Source organism: Pinus tabuliformis, chromosome X (assembly GCF_031772625.1).
Source record: "Pinus tabuliformis cultivar Carrire ecotype Pingquan chromosome X, CPIR1, whole genome shotgun sequence".
Classification (NCBI taxonomy): Eukaryota; Viridiplantae; Streptophyta; class Pinopsida; order Pinales; family Pinaceae; genus Pinus; species Pinus tabuliformis.
This window is the reverse complement of record NC_142308.1, coordinates 1,598,112,724-1,598,139,519: the sequence shown is the minus strand read 5'-3', so window position 1 is coordinate 1,598,139,519 and position 26,796 is coordinate 1,598,112,724. Positions and strand designations below refer to the sequence as shown.

Sequence of the window (26,796 nt, the reverse complement as noted above, 5' to 3'; positions counted from 1 at the left end):
TAGGACCAATAAATCCAACATCATTAAGTAAAAAGCATATCTTGGTTTGTATAGATTTTGTTACAAAATGGGTAGAATCTAAAGTTGTTTCTTTTGCTACAGAAAAAGAAGTTGTTGATTTTATTTTTACTGAAACCTTTACTAGATTTGGTGTGCCTAGAGAAATTGTTTCTGATAATGGTCCGCAATTTATTTCTAATCTGGTATAGGGTATGATGGAGCAATATAAGATCCGGCACAGGAAATCTACGCCAAATCACCCGCGAGAAAATGGCCAAGTGGAATCTACAAACAAAGTGATCGAGTCCATTCTTACAAAGACAGTCAATATGCATCGGAAGGACTAGGCTGAACGATTATAGAGGCTTTGTGGGCATACAGAACCACTTGGAGAAATAGCACGGGACATACACCATACGACCTGGTATATGGAAAACAAGTTTTGTTACCAATTGAATTCTAGATCAAAACTTTCAGAACTGCAGTTCAGTTAGGACTAGATCTCTCTCAGGCACAACAATAGTGTCTTCTCCAATTAAATGAGTTAGATGAATTTTGTAGGGATGTTGTTTAGTAGAACATACTAATTCAGTAGCAACGTAAAAGATGGCATGACAAGTCTATTTAGAAAAAGCAGTTCCAACCAGGTGATTGGGTGCTCCTTTATGATTCTAGATTTAAAATCTTTAAAGGGAAATTCCATACACATTGGATGGGACCTTATGAAGTGATCCGAGTATTTGAGAATGGAACAGTAGAAGTTAAAACCATTGATGGAAAAAATTCAGTATTCTTGGTAAGTGGACACAGGCTAAAGAAGTATTTTCAGCCACCTACCAGGAAGGATTTTACACAACAAGGCCAACAACAATTTGGGATGGTAGTGGTGAATGGTAATACCAACCTTTTGAAAACATGAATTCCCTTTCTTCTCAAATATATATATATATATATATATATATATATATATATATATATATATATAAAATAAGAAAAAAGTAAAGAAAAAATATTTTCCTGTAATTATGAAAATCAGTTCGCTGACATGATTGCAAAAGGATCAACCTGAAATCCAGCTTGCTGGAAGGAAGATCAAAAATCTCTAATAAAAAGAAAATGTTTCTTGATCTTTAGATATGCTAGCTACCACCAAGTAAACGTAGGTTCAACAGAACCAACCTCTATGCAGTTGGGGTAATTAGCATGGATATTTTTACTCAAGTAACACTTAATTTTTGCTGCAACTATTTTTTCTTTCTCCAGTGCAAAAAGAAAGCGATATGAATAAGCAGAGACAGCCTCACCTTTAAATGAGAGGACGGCTAGAGAACAAGCTGAAGAGACCACTTCGACCCCCGAAAATGACAACCTGTCAGTCCTTGCAGACACAGCCAAGTTTGTAGAAGTCAACGACGATGCTCTATTGGTCGATTTTATCAAGAAGCCTCGGAAAAAGAGTAGAGTCTCTAATGAAGGCAAAGAACCACAGTCCCCACAGGGCATGGAATCCCCTCTTACACCAGTACAGGAAGAAGCACTAGTGCGAGAAGAAGAACCAGAGAAAGAAGAAGAGACAGAGGGAGAAGAACCAGACAACGAAGAATCCATAGAATAAGAAGAAGCAAAATCCGAAGAAGAAAGGGTGGAACCAGAAAAAGAAGAGGCAGACCCTACAGAAGATGAAGTAGAAGAAGAAGAAGAAGAAAAGGCGGAATCTAAAGAAGAAGCAGGAGAAGGAGAGGCAGGAGAGGAAGAATCAGAAGAACCGGAAGAAAAGGGACCAGAGGGAGAAGAGTTTCCTGATGTAACCATGGTGGATATGGAGGTCCCTGAGAAAGATTCAGCTCCTGACGAAACAGAAAAAGAGAAGGAATTGGTAACTCCCACTTCTCGGGTAGTTGAGTTAGAACTTCAAGTATAGAGTTTAGAGCAGCTTGTAGCCAAAGCACAGGAGGACAAAGAACAGAGCAGAGGAGAATTGATGGTAGAAATCCAGAAGAAGAAAAGGGAAGTTAAAGTCTGGAAGTACCGAGCTGCGTAATGTTTCAGGTGACTTAAAAAGGTGACTAAGAAGTTAAAGAGCACCAAAAAGAAGAAGTCTGAAACTTTGTAGGGTGATAACAGTATGCTAGAGTAGGATTGAGCTGGAGTGCTTAAAGTCTTGAAGTTTTCTGCAGAGGTAAATAGTTGTGTGAGTACACACAACAGTTTAGGGATGGGAGGATGTTAGCCCCCTAATTTTCTCCCTTTTTGACCATTTTTCCCTTCCTAAATCATGACCATTTACTGTTGTTTTACCTCTCTTATACACCCTCATCTTGCACTAGTCCAAGAATGATGACATATTTTGCATGAACTTTATATTTCATATTTTTAACTTAACTTAACATTAATTAATTATTTATTACGTGATTTCTTGCTTATAATCAGTCTTGTAACTTATCGATATCTCCAATGTTGTTTTATAGTCAAGTACTTATCGTGACCACTGATCTTAGTGCAGGATCGGATCTCGCATCGATGCTAGCACAACGAATCTTTGCAACAGATTCAGACCTCCTTCATCACCGCCTTTTTTTGCATCGCTTCAGCCAAGACAGTAGGTTAGATCTAAAGGCAGCCGAGCTCTAGCCACGATGACAAGGCAATCCAAAAGTAGCTGAGATCGGATTTATGAAGAACGAACAACTGGACATTGCCTACAGCCATTTTTGTTAAACTACCTAATTTTGAAGGCTGAAAGCTAAATTCTGCATATCCGTTATGTAATCGATTAAACGATCCTTTTGGCCTTGGGCCAAGGATCTATATAACGAGGAATGTAAATAGGACAAGATAGTTCTTGATAAGTTTGTACAGAATAGAGATATAACCAGGAAGGCGGTAACAGTCTTGTATTCTTTTCTTATCCCCCAAATCTGGGCTGGACTATGTAATCACGCATGTATTTGCCTCTATGAATTAATAAGAAGGGAGCTCCGCCTTATGTTTTCATGAATTGTATTTTTGTTTGAAATTTGATGAATTGATAAAGTGTTGAGCAGCGTTTCTATTTAAAAGGGAAACACACTGGTTGGCTAGGGCCCAACCAACCCAGCATGTTTACCCTATTTTATGTTCTTGTATTTTATGTTTATATTGCTAAGTGTGATTTAATGTACAACACATGAATTCATGTTTGAGTGAAACCGGATCCGCAGTGTGAAGTAGTTCGAATTTATTTTCCTGCATCTAATTTTGGATTGGTTTCCTCGCTTGGTTAAAGTAGGAGAAATAAACCTGCACTAGTGCATGTTGGTGTGCTATTCATTTCCTGCAGTTTTGTTTGATTTGGTTTTCCCCACCTAGTCCAAGCAAGAGAAATAAACCTACACCAGTGCATGTTGGTGTGCTATTCACTTTCTGCAGTTCTATTTGATTTGGTTTTCCCGCCTGGTCCAATCAGGAGAAATGAACCTACACCAGTGCACGTTAGTGTGATGTAGCAAGCCTTTTAGTTTACTTCCAACAGTTTTCTTGCTTTCATTAATGCTTCATGAAAGGATAAATTATAACTATTGTTTATTTATTTCTGCACTTTGTTAAAGTCAGAAACATTCATTTTTATGTGTGCAATTTGATTTCAACACATTTGCAGTAGTTAAGCTCTTATTTCAAGAATTAAATACTAAATGTAAGAAGCTCTGATCTGGTGTACGAGCTAGTTTCTTGAAGGGCCCATCTGTTGAGACTACTAAAGTGTCTTTGCTAAAGAAAAACACACATTCAGTAGTTAATCAATAGTTAGCTAGAATGATTTCTCCTTTATTTTTAAATCTATTTTGCAAATGCATTCTTCCTTGTTTTAGTCTAGATTATTTTGATTGTTCAAGTTGCCTTTTTCTTTCTTTAGTTTGATTCTGCAATCTTTCCTTTAAAGAAAGTAGATATTGACATTAGAAATATTCATACCATCTCTGGCGTTGCTTATGCTTCGTCTCTAAGTTTATGAATCCCCCGGGTTGACAATTAAGTGTTGAGGAGTTTGCTTAAGTGAAATTCCTGGACCCAACACTAACCCCAACGGGGCCCACAAACTCTTGGTGTTACATCTCCTAGGGTTATCGTTTTGGTTGTTTAGGGTTTCTCATGTTTTCCAATAATAAATAGACCCTTGAGCCTCATTGTAACACAATTCAGAGGCATGTATCCACCACATCTCTTCTCAGATATAAGCTACCATCACATGAGCTATCTTATTTACATTTTGTTTGTAAGCATAGTTCAATATTTTTCTATTAATGAAATGAAGTGCTTTTCTACTACATATTTGTGTTTATGATTTTATCTATAAGTTTTTGCGTTCCTCTTTAAGTTTGGATCAGTTGTTGCATGTTTTCGCCCATTAATGTAATTGCAACCCCTGATCATGCAACATGGCCCTTGCTTCTCCCACTATTCTCTTGTTCTTCCTCTCAACTACCCTATTTTTCCGTGGGTCATGAGGTGTTGTCATATCTCTTCAAATACCTTATTTCAAACATAAATACTTGAAGGAATGTGAAACAAATTCACCTCCATTTTCTCTCCTAAGATCTTTCGCGTTCTTCCCATTCTCCTCCTCAACTAATGCCTTGAACTCAACAAATTTGAGAAAACTTCATCCTTCTTCTGCATGAAGAAGATCCAACATTTCCTAGAGAAATCATCAGTAAAAATAACATAGTACTTATGTTTTGTTGTAAAGGCTGTAGAAAATGGTCCACAAACAATAGAGTGGACTCGCTCCAAGATTGCACCTGATCTGCTATCTCGGCCATTGAAAGTGGATTTAACATATTTCCCTAATGTGCAACCCGTGTAGACATCTTGCTGGTCAAGGGAGCCTTTAGGGAGATGAGTGATAATTTTATACATGATATTTATGTTACCATCATGTAAATGACCCAATCTTCTATTCCAGAGTTCTTTAACATCTCAACTCTGCACTTTTTCCACCTTCATTCTCAATGTAATGCAATCTCCCACCTTGAGTTTGTATACGTTCTTCACTCAAACCCATATCTTCTTCACTTCCCTGATAGCTATGTGTCTCAGAAAGGATTTCCATTTACTAAAAATAATATCATAGCCACGATCCTCCAACACTGCTACATAGATCAAGTTATTCTTCAACCCTTGTATAAACATAACATCTTAGAGGCGAAGAGGAGAGGCTTTCTCCCTCTCAAAGGTGACAGTACCAATTCCTGTAGTATGCATTTGGGGATCCTTCTCCTCCAAGATACTGAAAAACACCTTGCACCCTATCATATGGAATGAGGCAACAGAATAAAGGTACTAGACACTCCCCATAATCGTGTTGGCCATGCATGCTATTAGGGTGAAGTCTAATTTGAATTATGAAGCTAGTGAATCACCTGTTTCTCCTCCTGAAGGCTTCTTAGTAGAATTTTTGTGTGGAAATTTTGTTGCATAGTGGCCAAACTCATGGGAATGAAAGAATTTTATCTTTCTCATGTCTTTCTTCTTGCCACTATTTTGGCTAGACTCAAACTTTCTCTGGGTTTTCTTCCCTTTTCCCTTCTTCCCCTTCCCAACCAATGTAATCTTATCTTCATCCTCAACTTTGGATGATATTCCATCTCAATTATTTCTCCTAAACTCTTCTTGAACCAAACCGAACCACAACCTTTCTCAATTTGGTAATTTTTCCCTTCCATCATAGAATCTCGGTAGTTATGCCAGGATTTTGGAAGGTCTAGAAGAGATAGGATCATCGGGTCATCTTCTACAATATTCACCCCAAGCCCTCCAAGCTTATCCTGAACTTGTGTAAATCTTGAGAGATACTACAATGGTATCATTCTTCTCCATCTTAATGTTTTGAATTTTGTCTTTCAGGGAAAATTTTACATGGTCACCGCTATGCTTGAAAGGCTTACTTAGTTCCTTCCACATAGTAAATGGTGTCTCTTTGTCATGGATATTTGAGACCACATGGTCTCACACACCCTCTAGAAGAATTCTCTTAGTCTTTGCAACACCCTTCCTCCATTGGGCTAATTGTTGTGAATCTGACTATTTGGGTTTTGCAATGTCAGTTTTAACATATTCTAGCACACCATTGTCATTGAACATTGCTTCCATTCAATCATTATAGGCTTGAAATTCGAGCTACCCTCCAAGGAATACTCCAATATGAGTTTGTTGAAAGACATGATCTCGATCCTGAAGAAAAAATTTCTGCACTGAAGCTGCTACTTCGAAATTCGTAAGAGACAAGTTTGAAATAATGGTTCTAATGTGATTTCTGCTTCTCTGATACCATGTATAAATTTTATAGAATTGCAACTGCTCAAGAAATTTAATCTAAAATCAAGAGACACAATTCTACTCTACTGATCTACGGAATGAAATTCACAATTTAGAACAACATGCATAGACATGCAATAAGAAAAACCACAAATACACAATGATTTCTAGGGGATCCCAACTAGGAAAAACCCCTCAAGCCTCTTTGCATTAATCAATTGAATAAAGAACTATTACAATTTCTAGCTCCATCTTTGAGCTCAACCTACAAAAGAATAATCATTCTCTCCACTCAATGAACAAATTTGGACAACACTTAGCTAAATATCATCTCACCTATAATCCTCTTTCCTTACACAATTCCTTAGGAAATCAACCCCTATTTTTTAGAAATTTTCCTCAAATTTATTGCACGATTCCCAAGGATTGATTATTTGACTGCATGTTATAGTTGTATACTCAAATTAGTTTACAACTTCTTGTTACACTGCCTTGTAATTTCCACTTCAGCTGAGGAACTCGAATTCCCTATAGGAACTAACTATGTTGGGTTGATTGATTAGTTAACTAACATATCTTTGAGTTATACATCTATCTCACTGCACAACCGAACTTTAACTAACTCTCACAATATTTAGAGGTCAATTAACTGAATACAACTGAAAATAACTAAACTTGATTCCTAACTTTAGCAACCACGCATGAATAAATGAACTCCAAGCCCTCTATCTCGAATTTACTGAGCTAACTGAGTGACAAGATCCATGTTTGACTAGTTCATCACCTCCATGTTGTCCTACTGATGTGGAAATTCGATTTTACTCAATTTGACTAAGGCTAAATTAAAATTGAGCCTTTCTTGCTACATTTTTTTAACACTAGGATCTCCTTTCATGTTGTTTTAAGAATTTTTTGTTTTCTCTAATGTTTTTACTTTATATTTATCATTCCCTTGTTCTAGAAGCCAATAATTAACTTCCATGCATGAAAAATCTAAGGAAATATCTCCTCACTCATTCTAATCACTAGAAACATTTATCTTCCTCACACCATAACTCTAGAATCATCACTTCCTCATTTATGCATTGAGCATCTTGTTAGGTAGAGTGGAACTTCCTCTTGAAAATTCCACCATCTTGCATTTCCCTGAGTCATCATGCATCACAAATGCACTCTCTTGGCTATGATACAAAATTCATGCACAAAATCTATGTTGGAAGCCTTTGATAACTACTGAGGGGGAAGGGATGGTGGGGTGAATCAGTAGTGTGACTTATTACTAAATTTTTCCTTTCAATTACTTTACTGAATCAGACATATATTCACTAGCAACACATTAAATTATCTCATGAACATAAACCATATAAGAAGCTAAAACAAGATAATCATATGAGAAACTATAATCAACACATCAAGACATCCACAAAAGCCATCACACAAGAGACACAATATATTTGGTGGAAAACCCTTCACCACAAAAACAACCACCCTTGTTGTTGTTGCATTGCTCTGAACCTTCTATTAAGAAAAATGTGTCTTTTACATAGATTTTCTAACTACCATCAACATGGAGAGTCGACGTCATATACAATCAGTTTACTCTGATCAGCCTGGAAACTCGATTCTATTGATCAGCTTGGAAGACTATGTTCTCAAGGGATTGACAGACTATAATCTGCTAAAATCCACCATGATCAATCGATCCTTGCCCAACTCTGATTGGACTATCCAACTACCATTGGATTGATAAACTATTACTTTCGCTGAAACTTCATAATCAATACTCCAAATCCATGAAGTCACTACTCCTCTCCTCTATGTGGACCTCCTTTCATCTATTTTCAAATTGGATCCCAAGACTTTCTCCTCAAACATATTTATCTCTGCAATACGACCTCTAGCAGTAAGGCATCATCATATCAATAAAAAAAGTAAGAACCAAAAATATGTTCTCTCGTCACTAGAAAAATAGTGGCCACAATAAAACTGAATACTATCAAACAATCATGATATCAAACACTCACATACAAATATAATTGATGCATACTACAATTAGAAACATACAACACAATGGATATGTTCCAAATTCGATAGCATCTACTGAAAAAAAATGTGAGAATCATCTACAAAATATACTCCAGCAACATACAAATCTCTCCAACCAATCTCTACTCCAAATTCAAATTTAATATACTCTACAACATGCTTTAGAAAATATGCATCACAAAACCCTCACACAGCTTGCACACAATCCTCCAATCTCTTACTCACTCCATACACCAAGAGGATCAACCATATTATGATTGAGCTTCCTCCAATATATAGATGAATTGAGGTGCTCAACTCAATAATTACAAAGAACTACTGAGCTCCACAATCTCTATTCATATGCTTGACTTGATCTAGATTTAGCTCATTGACTTGATCAAGCTACTAACTCCACTTTCCTTTCGATATTTTCAATGTTAATCACTTTCTAGAATCTCTTTGACCTTTACATAAAAAGCTCCAAACAAAAAAAGCCAAAAAAACCATGAATTAACCTAAGTAGCACAAGGAATGCGGGGAAATTAATTCCCAGAATGTATACACTACTCTTGTGAGGGAAAAATGCATATGTACGCTATAAGGAAAGTAGCATATACCCTCAAAAACCAAGTTTTCCAACTCTTTTGGGCTCCAAACTTCCTGAAACTGATTCTCTTCTCTAAGCACATGTACAAGCCCCCATACCTCTGAAATAACTTTTGACACATCTGTAAGTGGATCAAACATATCTCCAAAGTGTCATTTTCCAATTTAACCTAAAAGTCCAACAAATAAGGTTGGCAAGAGTGCTAAGAAGTCCTCCACTTTACAACAATCATTTCCACAAGCCACAACACCTCCGTTAGACTCGCAATACTTTGTAGCGCATCTCCATAATCAAACACAAAGCCATCACACTGCAACAAGTCATCCTCATAAGCATAGACATGAATACGTAATGAATACCTAGTTTCCAAATCAACTAGTGTGCCATCAAACATCTCCATCACATGTAGATATGCATCATCCATCTGTAACAATATCATCATGAGTGTGCCATCAAGTGTGTCATCATCATGTGATTAACATCAATGGAAACACATACTGAAAAACACCAACTGCTCCATCAATATACATCATCATGAGGTTGACATACATTCATGACCTCATAAGGTTGACATCAATGCCAACACAGTCATCCCAATTCCAACACAAATAGATGGAACCATGCTACAATGACAGCAATTCCAACACAATCATCCCAATGACAACACAACTAGCTGAAACCAAAAAAAAATCAACTGCAAAGGAGAGTCCTTGAATTTTGCTTTCCCATTTCCCCAAAAAATATGGTTTAGGTCCTCGGAATGAATCCAAAAACTCAGGACCTCAAAAACTGCCAAAAATAGGAAACTATGCTGAAAATAGGAAACTAATAGGAAATAGTGTTGGGGGTCAAAGTGGGATAGGAAGGTGGCCACCAATATCCACCTAGATCAAGGAGGGCATTCAATTAGGCTCTAAATGTGAAAGGACCCAAATTCACCTCAAACTCCTTTAATCTATATGAACTCATTCGAGTAATTATTAACATCCCAAATTGTCTAAACACATACATAAAGGGTCCACATGACTCTAGAGTTTTTGAAACCTAAATTAGATCATGGTACACCAATTGTATCTTTGAGTGGATGGCACACCTCAACATTTAGCTTGGATTTTTCAAGGCATTATCTAAATCTTACACCTTAACTAAATCATCAATATCGATCACATAGCCTTACTTTGACTTTATGCCTTTATCTTACGGATTTGATCATCCGTAAAATGTAGAAAAATTTGAGTCATTGATAGTATAATGTATTCTCATATTCTTTATCTATTAGAATTGGAAAATCTAAGAAATTATTTAATATATGAGTGCTAGTTTTTTGGTTAGTGGATTAGCTAAATAAGGTGTCCCTATAATTTTTAATATTTTCGATGGACATGTCATTTTCAAATGAAATTACATTCATGATTACTATTTCAAAAAAAAAAATTAAGTAAATTTTGATGGAGTGAGTTAATAAGTTGACAAAGTGAACTTTTATAATGAGGTTATTTTTATTATATTATATTTTTCTGGCAAGGCAAAAATTTATCTTGATACACTATTTTTTTTCAAAATTTCGATGATATGGATCATAAATTAAAGTGGCTCGAAACCAATGATGTCGATTTTCTTGTTGAAGTTCTCATCGATTAGATGGAACTATAACTTCTAGAAAAATTCTTAGTGGATTTGGGTAAAAATCTTGCAAGAAAGAAGTTGAGTTTTGTCCACTTATTAACTTACTTCTATTTCAATGAGCTTTGTTACCAATCAAAATAGTAGGGGGTCCTAGAGGGGGCACTTACTAGGTAAAGAGTAACAATGAAGCTAAATCCAACTATCACCACAGCTAAAGCTTCCTACTCTTTACAAAATTTCACCGATGGGAGGAGACCCGATATATAAAGAATCGCTTATGAAGGATAGATCAACTAAGATGGATTTGAAGTGATCTCGATAACCCTTTCTTAGGAGAGACTTAAGAGTGGGACTTGCTTGCTTCTAAAGCATGGTACACGATTTTATAAGATAGGGAAGTAGGGATTTGAGGGCAGGGCTTTGGGAATGTGACCTCTGAAGGAGCTTCCTAAACCATAAAATCCTTTTGGAACTTGGTTTCCAAATCGGTTTTTTAAGACTTGACTTTGATCAAATATGTGACCACAAGGACCAGGTGGACTGGAGGTTATTTCAAGGAGGGGGGATCTAGCAACAAATGATATACTTAACCTAATTATGGAGGGGAAAAGGGATCAAGGAATGGATTTTCAATTTAAGGAAATGCAAGTATCCTAGTGAGGTTTCTAGCCTAAGGGAAACCAAGGGAAATAATTGGTCTTCAAGCTAGGGCTTGCGATATCTCAAGACCCCACTGTCATAATCTCATGAAATTTGGAGGGATTCTTGAGGACATACCAATGAAGTTGACCAAAAATCGAGGTATTTGGATGGCTATATTGTGATATATTCAATGCCCTAGGTGACCGAAGGGGCTAGACTTAGAAATAAGAGGAGAAAGTGAAGAAAAATAAGTTTTAGGGTGATCACCTATGGTAGACTAGTGCCTAATCCTTTGGGGAGATTGGAGTCAAGAATGATTATGAATTCAGATTTTATTTTCTTGGTCAAGGAGGCCTTAATGGCAGTTTGACTTGACACTAGGGCAAAGGAGAGAAACTTCAAACAATTTATACTTGTTTTTGCAAAATCGATGGCTTATCAATATAAATTTCAGCCATGAAATATCCCTAGTAATATTCACTCATCAAACATGGCCCATATATGAAGCATCACTATCTAGAAACAAGATTTCCACAACTTCGTAATAATAGATGCAACAAATTAGCCCTAGAATAGCGAAATCCTAGGAACAATGTATGTGAAAAAAACAGAGAAAATAATATCATTAAAATTGCACTTACATTTATTAGAGTATATCCAACCATAAAAAAAAAAATCCAAACCAAAAGCTCCAAGACGAGAGAAAATGATCCAATCATCAAAATCCATTCATGCTCCAAAATTTCATCCACAGAGAAGGATAATGAAGTTCTCTAAAGAGATACAAGTCCAACAAAGTGATGATGCTAAAATTAATTCACATAACTTCTATTTATACACTTCTAATGAGTTTTATTTAGCTAATTATGCCTACATTAGCTTGTACAATAAAATAATATGAAAAATAACTAACTTTTGGTGACAAGACCACCAAACTAGCTCATAAACAAAAGAATAAGCCTCTCAAGAGGTCGAATAATGAATAGTGCATGTCATTAGGCCTTGGAGGAGGTGTAATGGATTCCATATGTGCCATAATGTGTAGTTGAACTCCAAAAAGTAGTGGACAAGGGGTTGGCCCCTTGTAATAACCTGTGGTGCTCCAAATGACATGTGGGGACATACGAGTGTCCTCATGCGTCTCCAAACAAATTGAAGATGCCTCGAGGTTGCTTGCAAGAGCTAGGATGATGGTGTAGGTGATGCCACATCATCATGCAAGTCCTGGATCATCTATCAAGTGTATGGTACAACTCTTGGGTCAATTGGGCATGATGGATAAGGTGCATCTTCCTCATCCAATAAGTGAACTATGAGAAATCAATGAATGGTTGTGGGGATCCATGGAGTGTTGTCTGCTGCTGTGGAGGCCCATGGATCTCTACACACACCCTACATGTGCCAATGCATCCCTCTAGGGTTAGGACCATGTATAGGGGGAGACCAAACCAAAATGGAAACCATATAGAATCCTGCATAAGATCCAATGCATCCATGTGCCTTCTAGCACACGAAGTGATTAAAAAAATAAAGTAAAAGAGTTTATAAACCATGGATAACAAGTGAGCACTTCATAATGGCATGCCCTTCCATAGTGGGCTTTGGCATGTGTTAATGTCTCCCAACTCTAAATAGGGTTAAGCAGGCATCCTATTAGGTGGTTTCTACCTCTAAAGGGGGTGGTATGTCTGTGGTACATACTTCAAATGGTGGTGGCATGTGGCATAAAGATGGAATGGAGTAGAAAATGAAAGGGGAAAACTGGATCACATGCCATGGTATAAGGGTAGCTAATAAAAGGGAAGCCCGCACTTGGGTAAATAATTCGTAGGAGGGAGAAATTGTGGTGCATGTGTTACATCGGACTTGATTTTTCCACCCTCCTTCATATGATTTTTTTTCTTTTTATTATTTTCCTTGGTTAATTGCTTGGGTTCTAGGTAAGGTGAGCATTATACGTAAAGTATAACAATCGATACCCCCTTATAAGGTGGGGTAGTTCATTGCCCACTAGAGGTTGGGACACTCATGGGTTCCTGAATGAAAAAGGAGGTTCATCAAGGGCTATGTATGATTCGGATCTAAACAGGAACACCATAATCCGGAGATATGACCATAAATATAGAGATGCAACACAAATAATACTTCATTTCATTGATGTAAAATACTGAAATACTCTTACAAACAGAAATGGAAATAAACTAGCTCGGGTGATGGTAGCTTATCTCTGAGAAGAGATGTGGCGGCTACATGCCTCTGAACTGTCTTACAATGAGGCTCGAAGGCATATTTATTGTTGAGAAACAATGGAAAACCATAAACATCCAATAACCTAACCCTAGGAGGTGAAGCACCAAACTATGGGCCCCGTTTTGGGTAAATTGGTACATCAAGTTCTCGGGATCGTAACTTTGGCATACGATCTCTGTTTGACGAGCACAATACCTCGTTAGAAATATCTATTCGAGGAATACAACTTTGGGATGATCAACATAGGTCCATGGCCTCATGTTGCTCCCATTTTTCCCAAAAAACGTTGTTTAACGCCTCAAAATAGCTTCGGAAGTTTAGGACCTGAAAAACTACCAAAAATAGTAAATTGTGCTACAAATAAGGAAACTGAAAAATTGAAAGAAAAAATGGTGGAGGTCAAAGTGGAATAGGAAGGTGGACACCAATATCCACCTAGATCATTCTCCCCCCCTTAGGAAGCAATGGTCCCCATTGCATTGAGTTCCTCCATGAGATGAGGAAACTTCTGCTGAACTTGGTCCCTGGTGAGCCACTTGCCCTAGTGAAGGATTTGGCCTGCTTTGACAAATCAATATAGTTTGGTCCTTTGCTGTCACACGTTCTTACTCTGTATGCCCATGATCCGATCAGTTGTGGACTGTTCCATGCAATCTGGATTTAACTCTATATGTGTGAGTTGTTCTATAATGTCTAATGTGTCTAGCAATGGTGGGAAGTATGGTCGAAGGTGGTCCACATTGAACACTAGGTGCGGGCCAAGGAATGGGGGAATGTTGAGCTCAAATGCATTGTCTCCCACAACCTTGGTAATGGTGTACGGACCATATCAGAGTGGTCTGAGTTTCCGATAGGCTTCGGTAAGGCGTTCCTTTTGCAAATGCAACTAGACTTTTTTGCCCACCTGAAACTTGTGTGGCAGCTGATGTTGATCATCTCGCTGCTTGTATTTGGCATTTGATTTCTTTCAGAATGTCATGTACCCACTGGCATATGTGTTGGATGTGCTCAATGAAGTTGTTTTCCTTATCGGTTTCGGACTGGACATGAGCCTTATTTTCCCGAGTAGCTGCACATGGCATGGCCACATCAATGGGACATAGTGGCTGGAATCCCAAGCCCACCTAAAAGGGGATGTGGCCAGTTGAGCTGTGGAGAGCCTCGTTATAGTTGTGCTAGACATAGGGGAGGTTCTCATCCCATGTGCGTTGATGTTTTGAGTTGTACATGCACAGAATGTGTACGATCATCCTATTGACGACCTTTGTCTGGCCATCAGTTTGGGGATGGAAAGTTGTGGACATAGTGAGCTTGGTGTCCAGCATTGACTAGAGACTGGACCAAAATTCACTAAGGAACCTGTTGTCTCGATCTGAGATGATAGATTGTGGAATCCCAAAGTGTACCCACACTTGTTCAAAGAAGAGTTTAATAGTGGCTTCTGTTGTGATATTCTTCTTGCAAGCCACCATAATGGCCATCTCCGAGAACTTTTCAACAATCACAAAAACACAGTCGTTGCCATGCTTAGTAGAAGGAAGGCCCAACATGTAATCCATGGAGATGGATTTCCAAGGTTAACTAGGGGTAGGCAGTGGAGTATATAGGCCTTGCTTCTTGATGGTTGGTTTGGAAATGGTGCAGGAAATGCAGGATCTTATGTACTTCCTAAAATTATGTCGAAGATTTGGCCAATAGAAATACTCCTGCAGTACTGCCACCATTTTCTCGACCCCAAAATTCCCAACAACCCGACTATAGTGCGCTTCCAAAATCATCTTGGCATGCTCGCTTGAAGGAACACAAAGGTGACCTAGGTGGCATAACAGGGCTTCCTAGAGGTGAAAATATGGAACATGTTGACCCTCTAAGAGCATCTGGCATGTGTGGCCATATTCTGGGTCGCTTTTGTAGAGAAGTGGCCAATCAGAAGTCTCATGCCCACAAGAGTTGAGCACGGTGGTTAATGCCATGATCGGTGGTCGGCTGAGGAAATCTGAAACATTATTAGTGTTTCCCTTCTTATACTTTATATTCAAATGGAAGTATTGCAGGTATGTGGACCACTTCTGATGGCGATCATTCTGTAACTTTCCTTGCATCTATATGAACTGCAGGGGCTAGTGGTCTGTGTGGATGACTGTTTCCTTCCCCAAAATTTACTGCTTCCATTGTCGGTAGGCCTGCACAATGGAATACATCTCTTTGTCATAAGTGGGATACTTTTGGACTTTGTCTGAAAGTGTCTCACTATGATATGCCACTGGATGCCCATGTTGAGTAAGGACTGCCCCAATAGCATAGTCAGAGGCATCTTTCTCGACCTCAAATGGTTGTTGCAAGTCTAGTAATGTGAGCACTCGTGCTGAGCAGAGGCGATGTTTCAACTCTGCAAATGCCTTCTATTGAGATTTAGACCAAAATAAGTTTTCTTTTGCTCCTCCCTTGGTGACATGACTCAAGGGCCAAGTGATATGAGAGAATCCCAATGCAAACCTCTGGTAGAAATTGGCAAGACCCAGAAATATGCAGAGCTCTGTCATAGTGGTTGGCACTGGCCAATCCCGAATGACTTGGATCTTGGCTAGATCCACATGCACCCCCCGTTCATTAATAATGTATCCCAGATACTGAACTTGGGTCATGCCAAAAGTGCATTTCTCCAAATTGGCACATAGCTTGTGCTGTCGTAGCGTTTGGAGAACCTGTCAGATGTGATGGAGGTGCTCTTCCCAACTCTGGTTGAAGATCAGGATGTCATCCAAGTATACCACTACAAATGAGTTGGTGAATGGCTACAAGATGTCATCCATTAGCCTCATGAAGGTTTCAGGAGCATTCATCAACCCGAAAGGCATAACCAACCATTCGAAAAAGCCCCCCTTGGATTTTAAGGTAGTCTTCCACACATCAAAGCATTCGTTTGGTACCTAGTGATCTCCTGACTTCAAGTCGATCTTGTTGAAATATTTTCCCCCCTTCAGTTGGTCTAGAAGGTCATCAATTCGTGGGATCGGGTACCTATTCCATACAATGATCTTGTTCAGCACCCGATAGTCAATATAGAGTCTCCAAGTCCCATCCTTCTTCTATACCAACATGATCGAGTTCCCATAGGGTGATGAACGTGGTCGGATGTGACCTTTCTATAGCAGTTCCTGAATCTGCCTCTTGATTTCGTCATTCTCCAAAATAGAGTGCTGATAGATTGGTCCATTGGTTAGTGGTGCACCTGGTGTCAATTCGATGGAGTGCTTGACCTGGCAGTGTAGAGGCACCCCTGTGGGGGAGGTGAAGGTTTCCTCGTACTCCTCGATGACCTTGTTCATCTGTTGTTGTCGTGCAGAGGGGCCCTGTCTGGAGGTCATGGCCACTGTCTTCTTCTTTTCTTGAGGGCGTATCATCAGGAAAACAAATTTCCCGGTTTTGGAAATGATCTTACTGCATTGTTTTGCAGTAACCAAAGAGGTGGCAGTATGTGATGCTACCTGCAGTATCTTGCACAACTTATTTCCCAAAGTAACAATAACAACACGAGGCCTAGACTCATACACAACATGTCGCTTCCACAGGTATGGTTGGCCTAATAATACATCACAAATATTAAGAGGAGAAACATCACACAATACCTCATATGTGAAGGGCTTGATGTGGTATGGAAGGCGACACTGCTAGCTCACGCAAAGATCTTGTCCTTGGTGAAGCCACCCAATGGTGTATGGTTGTGGATGTGTTATGGTTGGTAAGCCCAGCTGCTTCACGACCTCTGCCGAGATTAGGTTCTTTTAGCTCCCGCTATTGAAAATGAATTGTAGTGGGGAACCCTTGTTGGGCCTCCAAAATGTCTTCAAAATGACATCCACTTTCACCTTTATTGCCACCATTTCACTCACATGTTGCAACTCTATAACCATATAACCTTTCATTAGCCACCATTTTCATAAATATATGGGTTAGGATCCTTATTTACCAAATTTATTTATTTTATGTGTTTAAAGTGAATTTATGATTAAAAACTAGGAAATTAACATGGTTTCATGTATCTATATATGTGGCTTGAGTTTCATGACATGTGTAGGTCATTTGGAAGCTTCCAAGGCACCCTTATGTGGCCTCCAGTGCTCAAATTCGAATTCCCTCCAAAGGAGATTTGGATAAAGGTCAACGAAGGATATGTGTCCTATTTGGATTATAACAATATGAGGTGTCTCATCATTTCCTATTTGGATTAGAACTCTATGAGACACCTAGGGGATATGTGTCTCATTATGAGCTATTTGGTTGTAACTATATGAGATTTTAGTGGATCCTCATTAAATAGAGTAGCTTCTTATGTTTTTGTATAAATAGGAGAGCCTTCTCTTTTGAAAGGCATGTGTAAAGTTGGAGAAATGCTCATGTTTTTAATAGAGAATTTGGAGCTTATACTTGGAGATCTGAAGATTTAGTTTTGCTTGCATATAGAGCTTCTTCACTTGCCATCCTCATACACCATTGGAATGGCCATCTAATGATTGTGAGATTTAATTTCTTTTATAGATTAAAGTTCATTTGCTTTCTTAGCATTAGTTTTAGAATGACTATGTAATCTTTGTTTTTCTAAAAACATTTCAATAGGGAAGATTTATGTATTTTCTAATTTGATTAAGTTTGAAGCAAAGGCTCATAGTTATTTAGTTTCCTTTCATGTTATATTATTTAAGCTCTTAGATCAACCATCAATTCATTGTATAATTGAATAAAGGACCAGGCCAAAAAAGTGACTTCAAATTGGGTGATTGAATATTCAACCTATGCAATCATTGAGCTTTAATTTTTCATGATTTTATGTTTTCTTTTAAGATCCTCATTTAATTGCATTAACTGATATTCCTAAAGATCATTTGAAGAAATTGATTTAATCATATTTCAAGATTGAATGATTGAATATTTAATACATGCAATTACTGAGCTATTTTCTACACACTTTAATTGTTTTTCTAGGACATTAGTGTTAGAAAAGTATATATTACGGAGCAATGGAACACATAAAATATTGCATAAATATAAACATAGAAAACACATAAAACAAGAGAGACATAGATATATGTGGTTCACCCAGTTTGGGCTACGTCCACGGAGAAATAACCAATCCTTTCTTTTATATTATCCAGCAAACTGAAGAGATACAACCTACAATAGATCTGTTGTAACACCCTCTTTGCTCTCAATCTCCTCTCTCTTCCTCACTCAGAATACAAATCTACATAGATGCAATACAATTCCCTCATATATAGTGAGGGGTTTCCTTCTAGGGCAAAAAACCCTAAATTAATCATAACTTCTACCATCAGATCATCCGCCTAATGAACGGCCCAGATTGACTAGAAATTACTAGACTTTTACAAGGCAATTTTACATCTATTTTTAGCCCGCCGGGGGACCGCTGGCCCCCAGACCCCCTAGCTGGGGGGATTAGGTCCCCTAGACCCTTGCATGGGTGGAGGGGTGTACAGTCTTCCTGGGGTATACATCCGGCTGAAACCTTTGAATACAAAAGATAATCAGGCTCCACACCCAACAATCTCCCACTTGGAGATTGATTATCGCAACTCCACCGCTGCTTCATTTGCTAGACAATAACTCCACTTTGGACCTGGCTATTTCTCATATTCTTCATCATGCTTGAAGACCAATTGAAACTGAGCAGATTCTCAGTTTCTCCCTGGTTACAACTTTTGTTAACATATTTGCAGGATTTTGGCTAGTTTGTATCTTTTCCAGCTTCAACTTCCCATCTTCCAATGTTGACCGTATGAAATGGTACTTGAGCTTTATATGTTTAGTATTGGAATGAAATTTAGATTTATTTGCAAGATGTATGGCACTCTAGTTGTCACTGTATAACTTGCCCAACTCCTGCTTCTTGCCCAATTCATCCAAAAACCTTTGTAACCAAATCATTTCTTTACTAGCCTCTGTAGCAACAACATACTTTGCTTCTGTTGTTGAAAGTGCAACAACACTTTGGATTTTTGAAACCCAACTGATAGTTGTTCCACCTATAGTAAACACATTCCCTCTAGTGCTCCTCCTATTATCTCTGTCACCTGCCATATCTGCATCAACATATCCCTTTAGAGCAATGTTTGAACCACCAAAGCATAATGCTTGATTTGTGGTACCTCTCAAATACCTGAGGATCCACTTCACTGCCATCCAATGTTCTTTTCCTGGATTGTTCATGTACCTATTTACAACTCCCATTGTATGTGCAATATCAAGCCTTGTGTAGACCATTGCATACATTAAGCTTCCAATTGCTGATGCATATGGAACTTTAGACGTATGAGCCATTTCTTCCTGAGTCTTGGGAAACGCCTCCTTACTTAATTTGAAATGGCTAGCCAAAGGTATACTGATTGGTTTTGCATTCTGCATATTAAACCCTTTTAACACCTTTTCTATGTACTCACTTTGAGACAATGTTAATTTGCGATTCTTCCTGTCTCTAGTTATTCTCGTACTAAGGATTTGTTTTGCAGCACCCAAATCCTTCATTGCAAATGAGTTTGCCAATTTCCTTTTGAGCACATTTATTTCCTGCATGTTAGAACCTGCAACAAGCATATCATCTACATACAATAATAATATAATATAGCTGCCATCATTTTTCCTTTTGAGATAAACACAATGATCAGAGCGACATCTAGTATAACCTAGTTCAGACATAAACCTGTCAAATTTTAGATACCACTGTCTTGGAGCCTGTTTTAAGCCATACAAGCTCTTCTTCAACCTGCACACTAGTTTCTCCTTCCCTTTTACCTCATATCCTTGTGGTTGCTGCATATATATCTCTTCCTCCAAATTCCCATGGAGAAAGGTTGTCTTTACATCTAACTACTCAAGATGCAAATCTTCAACTGCTACTAGACTTAAAATAGTTCTGATTGAAGTCATTTTAACAACAGGAGAAAATATTTCATCAAAATCAATACCTTTCTTCTGTGCAAACCCCTTCACCACAAGTCTAGCTTTGTACCTCTGTTTTCCTCTATCTTCTTCCTTCAACCTATAAACCCATTTATTCTGCAATGCTATTTTACCTGTAGGCAACCTAACTAAGTCCCAAGTCTGGTTATGTGCTAAGGAGTCCATCTCTTCTTTCATTCCTTGCTCCCACTTCTTCCTAGTTTCTACCTGCAATGCTTCTTCATAACATTCTGGTTCACCAGAATTAGTCAATAATACATAATATAATGAAGGAGAGTATCGTTCAGGGGGTCTACTTATCCCGGTAGATATTATAAGACCACTTTCAGGTGTTTGAAGTGCTTGTTGCTATTGTGGTTATTGTTCTGGCTATTGATCATTATGATTTTCAGGCACCATCACTTTTCCTGTGATATTGTCAAGCACTATGTATTCTCTGTTTTCTTTTTCTTGTTTCTTTTCCTGCAACTAATTCTTATACAAGACCTTTTCATTGAATATTACATCTTTTCTCCTAATGATTTTGTAATTTTCATAATCATATAAGCGATAACCAAAATCGTTAACACCATATCCAATAAAGGTAGATTTCTTTGATTTTTCCACAAGCTTTGCTCTATTTTCTTTGTTAATGTGGACAAAGGTTTCACAACCAAAAGTCTTTAAAAAAGAGTAGTTTACCTTTTTACCTGTCCATGCCTCCTCTGGAATACCACCATCCAAGGAACTTGAAGGCCCTTTGTTTATTAGATAAACAATAGTATCTACAACATCTGCCCAAAATTGTAAAGGCAATCCTGCATGTAATCTCATGCACCTTGCACGCTCCATGATTGTCTTGTTCATCCTTTTTGACACACCATTTTCTTGTGGTGTTCCTAGAACTGTCTTCTCTCTTCTAATACCATTCTCTAAACAGTACCTATCAAACTCTTTGCTGCAATATTCACCTCCATTATCTGATCTAAGACCCTTTAACCTTTTCCCTGACTCATTTTCAACCAAAGCTTTCCATTTCTTGAAAGTATCAAATACATCAGATTTATTTCGAATACAATAAATCCAGGTTTTTCTAGTTGCATCATCAATAAAAGTAACATAATAATGATAGCCACCAAGAGATGATACCTGAGCAGGTCCCCATACATCTGTATGCACAAGCTCTAATTTTTCGCTCTTCTTTTCTTTCCCAACTCTAAGGAATCTGACTCTCTTCTGTTTTCCATAAACACAATTCTCACAGAATTTTAAATCAACATGCTTCGAACCTGGAAACAAATTTCTTGAGTGAAGAATCTGCATCCCCTTCTCACTCATGTGCCCGAGCCTATGATGCCACAATGTTGTATCTTCTCTTGTAGAGGTTAAAGCATTAACATAATTAGAAATACGATTGCATAAATACAATGTACCAACCTTTTCGCCTTTTTCTATTACCAGGGCACCTTTGGTGACCTTCCAGGTTTTATCTGTGAAAGTAGTTATGCAATCTTCACCTCCCAACTGCCCTGTTGAAATCAGATTTTTCTTTAGATCTGGAACATGCCTTACATTCCTCAATAGCCACTGATTTCCATTTTGTTCTTTTATGAAAACTGTACCCATTCCAATGATTTTACAAGGTTTATCATCACCCAATCGAACTTGTCCAAAATCTCCTTGAACATAATCATGAAAATGTTTCTTATCAAGTGTGGCATGGAATGAGGTCCCTGAATCTACCACCCAAGCATCAATAATATTTTCTAATGAAAGAATCAAAGCATCTTGCAACACGTCACTTGTTACATTCGCTTCATGATTAGCTTCTTGCTACGCGTCTCCTTGTTTTCCCTTCCGAGACTTGCAGTCTTTCTTCAGGTGTCATTTCTTCCCGCATTTCCAGCACACTATCCCCGATCTAGACTTGGATCTGCCTTTTCTTGACTTACTACGATATCCTGCGCTCTTTCCTCTTTCCATTTTTCTTCCCCTAGTCTTTGCAGTCAAAGCATTACCTGATGTCTCACCGGAGCTTTTTCGTCGCATTTCTTCGCTAAGGATTGCACCGACAACATCATCAAGCTTTAAAGTACTAGATCCAGAGACAGAGTTACTAATAACCATAACTAAACCATTCCAACTTTCTCGCAATGAGCATAGAAATAACAGAGCCCTAACTTCATCATCAAAATTTACCCCTACAGAACTTAATTAACTTGTAACTGTATTAAAATCATTTAAATGATCTGCAATAGATCCACCTTCTGACATCTTCATATTAAATAAATGCTTCATAAGAAATACCTTATTTGAGGTCGAGGGTTTTTCATATAGTTTGGCCAACGCTGACATTAAACCCTGTGTTGTCGTTTCCTTTGAAAAATTAAATGCTACCGACGCCGCTAGGCACAACCGTATTGTTCCAAGTGCCTTTCTATCCAGAATATCCCATTTTGTGTCTGTCATACTTGTCGGCTTCTTTGTCTTTCCGCCCATTGGTAGGTATAGATCTCTCTGATATAGAAAATCTTCCATCTGCATCTTCCACAGCTGGTAGTTTTGGCTGTTGAATTTTTTGACCCTAAACCTACCATCTTCCACCATTGCTCCCACTCGAACCAGGAACCCTTCTCTCCTACAAGTTTATCAACCAAATAGACCTTCGGCTCTGATGCCAGTTGCTAGAAAATTATATATTATGGAGCAATGGAATGCATAAAATATTGCAGAAATATAAACATAGAAAACACATAAAACAAGAGAGACATAGATATACGTGGTTCACCCAGTTTGGGCTATGTTCACGGAGAAACAACCAGTCCTTCCTTCTATATTATCCAGCAAACTAAAGAGATACAACCTACAACAGATCTACTGTAACACCCTCTTTGCTCTCAATCTCCTCTTTCTTCCTCACTCAGAATACAGATCTACATAGATGCAATACAATTCCCTCATATATAGTGAGGGGTTGCCTTCTAGTGAAAAAAACCCTAAATTAAACATAATTTCTACCATTAGATCATCTACCTAATGAACAACCCAGATTGACTAGAAATTACTAGACTTTTACAAGGAAATTTTACATCTATTTTTAGCTAGGGGGACCGGTGGCCTCCGGACCCCCCAGCTGGGGGGGATTAGGCCCCTAGGACCCCCGTGAGGGGGACAAGTCCCCCTCGCACCCCCCCCCCCCCCCCACATGGAGGGGTGTACAGTCTTCCTGGGGTATACATCCGGCTGAAACCTTTGAATACGGAAGATAATCAGGTTCCACACCCAACAATTAGAAGTTAAAGTATAAATAGTTGCTTACATGTCATCTCAAGAAGGTAACACTTCATAATTGAATGTTGGAGTAACTAAATATATATTTTTTTTTTTTTATTTCACAGGTTAGTTGAATTTCATTTTCATTATTTGATTTCATAGATTAGATGAATTGGTTTTCATTATTTTGAAGTTAGATTGATCTAAACTGAAAGACAATTTTTAGCATATACAGTGCACACATGCTTCACAAGTTTACGAAATCCCCGCGTTGAGAAATTAAATGATAGGAAATCACTTTGCCTCAACAACCCTTTACCCACATCTTGGAGTGGCAGAGGTACTCCTCCTCCTCTAGATCTTTAGATTCCTCCTTCTGGATATTCATTGTGGCAACGGTGGCATTGGGCTCCACATCGATAATATGTTTCCCTATATCATTCCCCTTATCAGGTTTTGACTTAGAGTCAAAATATGCATATGATTCTAAAGACTTTAGCTCGGCCACCAGTCACTGCTTGGCCCGACACTCACTTGTGTTGTGAGTGGAGCTCTTATGGAAGTCACACCACTTTCCCGTGCCATTCTTCAGCTTCGCGATGTCGTTCTTTGCTTGCAGCTTTGGTGGGTTGTCCTGGGCCACCCCGCCTTGGCTTTGTCCTTTGTTCAGTGGTTTGGGGGCACCTTTCCCTTGATTTGGATTCATAGATCCAAAGTATTGCTTCTTCTGTTTAAACTTCTGCTCGATCTTGACAGTGTATCAGTATGTCATGTCGAGTGAGGAGATGTCCAAGAACTCCATCTTGTCCTGGATGTACCTGTGTAGGAAGACACAGTATTTGAGTACAAAATGTAGCTCATAATATTTAATACCCAACTTTGTGCAAAGGGTATGAAAAATATTGGTAAAATCAAGCACATCTTGGTCCCTTCCCTGCCGTAGTGTGGTCCACTTTATGTATTTATCCTCATAGCTTTTCTCAGGGTATATTGCTCCTTTATGGCATTCCAGAATGAATTCCAAGTGGATGTGTCTGAAAACAATGATGTTGTACTTTCATCCTTTTTCTCGGAGTAGGTTTCCCACCAGTTCTTGATGTGGGGGGTGGCTTTGAGAAGAGCGAAAGTAATCTTTTCCCGACCAGAAAAATCATGGATAGAAAAATACCCTTCTAGTAGATTTGATCATTTATCTATAGTGTCTGCATCTATCTGACTCTCAAATATGGGAATGTTAAAGTTAACTTGTACCTTAAAGGGTGTGGCACTTCCAAAGTAGCTGTTGGAATTAGAAGTTTCGCCCCTGGGTAGCCGCTAAAGGATTTGGGCAAAGTTGTCCATCATCGCATTCCTTTATCGCTAAAGGGCCTCTTTGAGCAAGATTTTGATAGGATCTCCTGCTTGCTCATCTTTCTTTTCATCTGTCATGGGAGGCCATCGGGATTTGCAAGGCTAGTCTTGCAAAGGTTTGACCAATTCAAGCCCTAACTCCTTATACCCCAAACTCATTGGGGACATGCAAAGAAAAACAGAGAAAGAGCAGACTGCTCTGATACCACTGATTTGAATCTAAATAGGAACAAAAAAAATTACAAATATGACAATAAATATAGAGATGCGACAGAAATAATACTTCATTACATTGATGTAAAATACTGAAATACACTTACAAACAGAAATGGAAATAAACTAGCTCAGGCGATGGTAGCTTATCTCTGAGAAGAGATGTGGTTCATACATGCCTCTGAACTATCTTACAATGAGGCTTGAAGGCTTATTTATTACCGAGGAACAATGGAAAACCCTAAACATCCAAAAACCTAACCCTAGTAGGTGAAGCGTCAAACTATGGGTCCCGTTTTGGGTAAATTGGTACATAAAGTTCCCGGGGTCGTAACTTTTCCATACGATCTTTGTTTGATGTGCACAATACCTTGTTAGAAAGATCTATCTGAGGACTACAACTTTGGGATGAAAAAAATTAATGCATGGACCCATGTTGCTCCCATTTTTCCTAAAAAAAACATCATTTAGGGCCTCAAAACGTCTCCGAAAGTTCAGGACTCAAAAAACTACCAAAAATAGTAAATTGTGCTACAAATAAGGAAACTAAAAAATTGAAAGACAAAATGGTGGAGGTCCGAGTGGAATAGGTGGGTGGCCACAAATATCCACCTAGATCAATGTAGGAACCAGGGTGATGGTCATGGAATGGGGTAGAGCTCATGTCATGTCTTTTTCCCACATGCTAAATTCTTTTGTCCCGACCATATTTAGCATTTTGTGGTACATTTCTTGTTGAATGTGGCAAATTATGCTTTTTCTTTCTCTTTTAGCTGCATCAATATTTGGGCATCATTCCAAGCTTGACCCAAGGTGTAGGGAAAGGGGAGGGGGTGGCTGACCCTATGTGGACCCAATGTAGGAATGTGGACCCAGGTGGGAGGAGAGGGTATTGGGGTGTAACAAGCGGAAGGGAAGTAATATATGTGAATTAGGGAGTGGGACCACACAACCAAAATTAGGGTTTCCCATGTAATACCATCCCTAAAACCAATAGGTTAGTGAAAGAGATCCCACGAGACTAGGGTGCAAGGATAATATCCCAAAGGATACCTAATGGATAAGAGCACAAACATAAAACACTCTTTTTTCCGAATCCCCCCATTAATCCATGCCCAAAATTTCCATGATTAATAAACTAGAATACTCAATTACCAAATAAAATGGCATACCTTTAGGTTTGGGAGGCCCAGCTTCAAACATAAGATCACGATAGAAGGGTGAGAAACCACATGGATAGCTCAAGTGGCAAAGAAATGACACATCGATCTAGTTTGTGGCTGTGAGGGGTTGTTCGCTACTGGCTGAGGACCATCATGGAGAAAAATTCTCTCTTAGGGATATCACCCACAAAATGGTGGGTAACAGCTGGCTCCAACTGGGACATGATCTCTTGTAAAATTGGGCAAAGATACTCGAACAGGAGGTCATAAGAACACCAACAATCTCTTGGTTACCATGGAACTACTTCCTACATGTATCAAAGACTAAACCCACATGGAAACATGTTTTTATGGTGTCTTATGATCACACATGCTTAGTGTTAGGCCGTAAAATCA

General features: G+C 38.5%; 1 protein-coding gene across 1 annotated transcript in view; it reads left to right on the top strand.

Annotated features, from left to right (window-relative positions):
* Positions 1-1,810: 1,810 nt before the first annotated feature.
* The window catches only part of LOC149146140 (GDSL esterase/lipase At5g45910-like), an 88,825-nt gene continuing 63,839 nt past the window's right edge, over positions 1,811-26,796 (top strand). The window contains exon 1 of the mRNA XM_089452678.1: positions 1,811-1,915. Coding sequence (XP_089308804.1) covers positions 1,811-1,915 — 105 coding nt within the window. The remainder of the gene's footprint in view (positions 1,916-26,796) is intronic.